The following is a 6,000-nucleotide window of genomic DNA, read 5'->3' on the forward strand; positions in this document are numbered from 1 at the left end:
CCTAAATAACTCCTCTCCCTCCTTGGAGTTTACACCCTCCAGATACCTGGAGCCTCTGATGGCTGCAGTCTAGCTGGCCCAATGATGTGCCCTAGTGTGACAAGGGCAGGATGCCAGACTCCATGGGCCAGTGGTTTGCTCTTGGAGTGCAGGAGGCGGGATGTGTGACCTGAAGGACGAATGATCTGATCTAGTCTGGAAAGTGGGATCCCAGACTCAATGGCCTGTTGGTCTGACCTGCTGTGGCAGGAGGCGGGGGAGCAGACTAGATGGGAAAATGGTCCATCTGTTTAAGTCGTTCCCCTGATGACTGGGATTGAAATGGAGTTTTGGCATCACTCACAGTATGGGTGAAGTGGCCGTGAAGTGCAGCAAGCAGCTCAGGGCAACGGCTGTCCACATCCTCCCAGGAGACTCACAGTGTGTGGGGAGCAGGGGCTGAAATATTCCTCTTCCTCCAAGGTCTCTGAAGCTGCTGCTGGGTAATTTCCTTTGGGGGGCTGCCTGAGCAAAGTGATGGGAGGGGGCTTTGTCTCCCCCCCCCCCCTTCTCTCCCTCGGTCTCCTTCCCGCGATTATACTCCTCAGCAGCAAGGGGGGTGTATCATACAGAATATCCCTTAGCCAATGACAGCCTCCTGTATTCTGTCCACCAATCAGTACATGGTGGCCCCCTCCAAAGTCCCCGTACAGACGTTCGACCAAACTGGCTTTTCCTGGATAAACAGCTTGAACGTTGCTGCTCAGTGACCCGGGCCTGGTCCTGATCACCTGTCACCTGTAATCCTTTGTTCTGGCTGGAAACGAATTGCCCATTGTATTGCCTCCTGGGACGGCTCCTCCTTGGAGCAAAGGCAGCAATTAAGCCATGCAAATCGGGCAGGGGGATCTGGATATGAGATATGGAGAGTCCTTCCCCTAGGCATTCTTGGGGTCCCTTTGGACTCAGAACTGTAGCAGCTGGAAGTTGTTCCCAGCGGACAGCTTGTCAGTGGGCTCTGTGAAATGATACAGCAAGTCTCAGTCCATATCCTAGTGTCCCAAAGGAGAGCCAGCATCACAAGCAGCTCTGCCTTGCTCCCTTGTTGACAGGCTCAGTAGAGAAGCCAGTGGTTGAGTGGGTCAAAAAGAACAAACAACCTTCTTAGCTGTAGGTCCCCCCGTCAACAAAAAAGCATTGTAGCAAAGCAGTGCCTTAAGCCTGCAGGGCCTGTGCAGCACCTGGAGTCCGCGCACAACAGCAGAGCCAGCATCGGTTGTGCCAATTGTTTGCAATGCCTGGGATGAAGGTCTGCGGTCAGGTCCAGCTGAATTGGTGTCATCTGAAATAGTTAGTACCCAGCTTTGGTGGGAATTCATAAGGGTTACAGTTGTCCAGGGGCAGCTGATCCCCCAGACTCCGTCACACAATGTAGTGCTTTGCAGTGGAAAAGTCCCTCGAAAGCTGCTTCTCACAGCACTGGGCACAATGGAGTAGGAGCTCCAGGAGTCTGAGAACACCCTGGAGCAGCCAAAGCTGCCAGCACTACTGTGTGTGGATGCACACAGCCGGTTCTGTAAAAAACTCCAGTGCTGTGCACAGTTCACTGAAACGTACAAGAATAAACAAGACCACCAAACGGCGCATGCCGGCAGTGTCCTGGCATCCCAGCCATGTTTCCCTTGCCCAGATGCATCCAGGGTAGGTGATCCCTGCAGATCAGAGCGAGACACATTGCTTGGCAGTGTGGGTGCTGGGTGGAGAAGTTTGTCTGTGCTGAACTTGTTCTGGGAATACACTGGGTGCTTTGGTCTCTAGTGGCTGTTGATCCACCAGCTGCTAAAATTCACTCATGAAAGTGAGAGAGAAAAAATTATGAAGAAAAGATGTTCGGGAAGCTAGACTCAGGCCTGGCCCTCTGTGGACTGCCCAGCAGAGACTCTGCCTCTGGGTCTACAGTGAAGTGGAGGGAACGCAACTGGACAAACAAAGCAGCAGGGACAGAGAGCTGCCTTGGGAACAGAGGCAATCCACTCTGTTCCCTGCATGTGTTTTAGGTGGCACGGACACCAGCACTGGCAGCTCTCATGGGTCGCTCCCAGCCTTTACATATTTGTTGGTGATAGACCAGTGCCCAGGCTTCCCGCTGCAAAACTACCAGTGAAAAGAGATATTTACCAGCTGGACACCATGGTTCCCTCTGAGCTTCCTGCATCCACAACTGCCCACTTGTCCCTGAGCCACTTGCTCTTGCTCTGATGCCTACAGCTGTCTTACTGGGCTGTGGAGCTGGGGCCAGTTCCTGTTCATTAATACTACCACACATTTGGAGCTAGGTCTTTAAAACTCCCAAGGTCAGAGATGGCCAGTCCCTTGTTTTGGTTCAGACAGAAGCCAGCTGTAGTTTGAGAGTCAGGTCTGAACTCTGAACTCCTGAACTTCCAGGTGTTTGGAATTGACCCAATGGTCGGTGGGCCAGTGGGGGATCTCTTGGGTTTGCAGAGTCAGAGGCTTGGAAAGCTCAGGCAAGAACCAGGCTTTTCCTCCCAAGCTGGGCTGTGGAGGCTGAATTCCCCCGTAGTCCCTAGCGTTGGGCTGCTCCGGGGTAGGGCTGAGACATACTGGCAATGGGTAGCACATGGGGCGGAGCAGAGTTTGCACTTCTGCTGCCTTTGTTCTGGGTGAAGATTTCTCTGTACAGTCTGAGCTCTGGGTCTGCTGTCTGAGTTTGGGGATGAAGGCTGAGGCTCATTCTCATCCAGTCCAAACCATTTCTCTCTGCATCCATAGACACTACATCATGAAGACAAAGTTACGTTCTCTTGGGGAGGACACATTCTCCAGATTCCATCTCTTCATAGAAAAGGGACCTCTTACATTCTGAGGGCCAGGCACTGTTAGACCCACTTGAAACCTGCCCCTTTGCCTGAGGTCATGATTCTCCCATGAAAACTGCCAGTGTGGCTCGGTCATGAGCTAATAAATGACAGCTCATGGGGAGCACCAGGGGCCAGCACGGGTGTGAGTACATGAATAGAGTGAGGCTGGACATGCACCTGCGAGAGCTCTCTGACCTGCCCATTCCTGCTCCTGCTGCTTTGTTTGCCCAGCTGTGTTCTCTATTCATTCTCTACCCAGTGTTCTGAACCAGTGACCAAGCACAGCTCTCAGTTACAGCGGTGTAAATCTGGAGGTGCTCCAGCGAAGTCAGTGACTGAATGAATTATAGCAGCGTCACTGAGAGCTTCAGTGCAGCCACTACCTACACCAATGGGAGGGGTTCTCCCATCAGCATAGGTAATCCAGCTACCTGAGAGTTGGTAGCTAGGTCAAGAAAGAATTCTCCTGTCAACCTAGCGCCATCAACACTGGGGGTTAGGTTGGCTTAACTACAAGGCTCTGGGGTGTGAATTTTTCACACCCCTGAGTGACGTAAGCTGGGCTGACCTAACTTTTTACTGTAGACTTGGCCTAAGACCTCAATGTGGCTGGAGACTCAGAACTGGATGGAAACAAGCAAGGATGCATGTGACTCATGTCTACGTCATTTCTTTCTACGACTGTGTTTAGCAGATTTCTTCCGTGTGAAAGTTGCTGGATAGACAGCCCTGGGGAGTGAAGGCTGCAATTCCCCGTCAAGAATGTGAGCAAAATAAATACACACAAACTCCTAAATGAACATTTTAATTTAAAAATGAAAAGGCAGAAGAAGAGGAGATTCAAAGTTGAGGTCATATGTAAATATGAAGGGCATCATTTTATGGTCCAAATTCAAGACTGGGAGTCCGGGAATGTTGGCAAATCAGTTCACATCTCTATGCTTTTCAGTTTCTCTGTGGTTAAAGTGGGGATAGCAACACTGAACTACCCCATCAAGGGCAGTGTGTTTGTAAAGATGGAATATGCCAGAGAAAGGCAAATTATTACTATTTTTTAAGAACCAAACAAATATCAGAGAAAGTCACTAAACAACCAGAGCAATTTTAATTCTCTCTCATACCCTCAACACATCCTTATGATGGCATGTGGAGGTTATCCACCCTTGTCTCCTTTGCCCGTCTCTCCCACCACAAATCCATCCTACTAACCTCCAACACCTGTTGTTCCTTCCTAAATCTCTTCCCACTTCACCACCCTCTTCCCCCTCTGTGAAAGACCTTGCCAACTTCGTCAAAGAGGAAATCAACATGATCTTCCCTTCCTCCCTGAACTCCCTTGTTTTGCTTAATATTAAGTGGAAACAACACAAATCATTTTTAAGAAACAGATTCATGATATTCTGGGGTGTATTATTGATTTTCTAATATGGTATTTTTCTCTAGCAGTGAAGTATTCACACTTTAAACTAATGTTGGAATCCGTACACAGTTTATACTATCTGCAGGATCCATAAAGTTTCACAGTCCACAATCTGGTAATTATAACTATGCAAATGTCTCCATTTCTCCACAGCCCCCAGAGATCGCACTGGTACAATCCCATTCATATTATTAACCCTCACATATGTGCCTCACCCAGGCATTCTCCTCTAGCACGAAGATAGGCATTCAGTATACATGACCAATGCAATCCTTGACCTCTCAGCTAAAACTGCCAGCGAGGGCGGGGGGAGGTGCCGACTAACCACAGCCTGATTAATTTACAAACACAGTAGGTGTTTCACTGGTCCCCAGTTGGCTCAGAGTTTGTGTAGCCCCAAGTAGCTTAAAATCACCTCTGCTCCCTCTCCTTTGGTCTGTGCTTTTTGTGCTGCACCTCTTAGACATGCAATGTAGAATATGTCTGTTTATCACCTCTGACTCACTCTCCTCCCTAAATGGCTCCTGGGTGATCTGCCCCTCTCCTCTGTTCCAGCACACAGGGAGGAGGAGGTCAGATGGAAGTCGTGCTCCCAGCAGCAGGCCCTGCCCCCGTTCAGCAGGATTCCTGAGTTGTCCTTGCTGGGCTGAGGGACAAGGGATGCCCCAACAGCCCCACCTGTGAGGGTTTGAGTTATCAGCACTGGGTGGGTGGGTGATGTCCACAGGGTGCATGTTGGATTGCAGGGCTAGGTGCAGGCTGAGCTAACGCTTCTTGCCCCAGTAGCCATTTCCTGGTGAATTTTTGGGGTGTCTGATTATTTTTGATCATTTGAATCTGGGAATTTTCCTGAGTGTGAAAAGAATGAAAATAAAGGGGAAAATCATGGACCTGGGTGCTGCGGTATTTGACTGGGCTCCAGAACAACTGTCACCCCAGAGGAGATTTGGGGGAAACTTTCCCATGGGGGACAGTGTGGCTGATGCTACTGGTGTGACACCAACATTCACCTCCCCTTCACTCGGCACCTCCAGCCCCAAACGTTGAGTGGTTCTGTAAGAGTAATAATGTGCCCTTCTCTGGCCCCTTCCATCCATGGGTCTCAAAACACTTTGCAAACATGAATAACTTATACCCACCCCACCCCCCTGTCTGGTTACTATCTCTGCTCCTAATATGGGGAAACTATGGCACAGAGAAAAGGGATTTGCTCAAGGTCCCTTTTCACTCAAAGTTGGGGGCAGAGCCGGGATTAGATGTTGGTCTCTTGCCTCTCAGTCATGTGCTTTAATCACAAATGTTGAACTGCGCCCTGCACTTTGACTCTCCTGGTTTGCTGACTTTTTAATTTTTGTAACTAGAATATTCATTCAAGAGTTTGTACGTACGTATGTTGTTCTCATTACTGATATGTCTTTGCTCCAGTTTAACAAAGATTCTTTTTAACAGGGATGCACAGGGCCCTTCACTCCCCATGACTGTTGATCCAGGAACATTCACAAGGAAAGGTTTCAGAGTAACAGCCGTGTTAGTCTGTATTCGCAAAAAGAAAAGGAGTACTTGTGGCACCTTAGAGACTAACCAATTTATTTGAGCATGAGCTTTCATGAGCTACAGCTTACTCACAAAAGCTCATGCTCAAATAAATTGGTTAGTCTCTAAGGTGCCACAAGTCCTCCTTTTCTATTCACAAGGAAGGAATTCACTAAAAACATTCCTAGA

The 6,000-nt window shown here is 49.1% G+C and overlaps 1 protein-coding gene across 1 annotated transcript in view; it reads right to left on the reverse strand.

The window, feature by feature from the left end:
• Positions 1–402, reverse strand: part of LOC140907471 (alpha-2-macroglobulin-like protein 1) — a 40,675-nt gene extending 40,273 nt beyond the window's left edge. Inside the window, exon 1 of the mRNA XM_073333575.1 lies at positions 344–402. Coding sequence (XP_073189676.1) covers positions 344–402 — 59 coding nt within the window. The remainder of the gene's footprint in view (positions 1–343) is intronic.
• Between the last annotated feature and the right edge of the window lie 5,598 nt (positions 403–6,000).

Source organism: Lepidochelys kempii, chromosome 1 (genome assembly GCF_965140265.1).
Source record: "Lepidochelys kempii isolate rLepKem1 chromosome 1, rLepKem1.hap2, whole genome shotgun sequence".
NCBI classification, from domain to species: Eukaryota; Metazoa; Chordata; order Testudines; family Cheloniidae; genus Lepidochelys; species Lepidochelys kempii.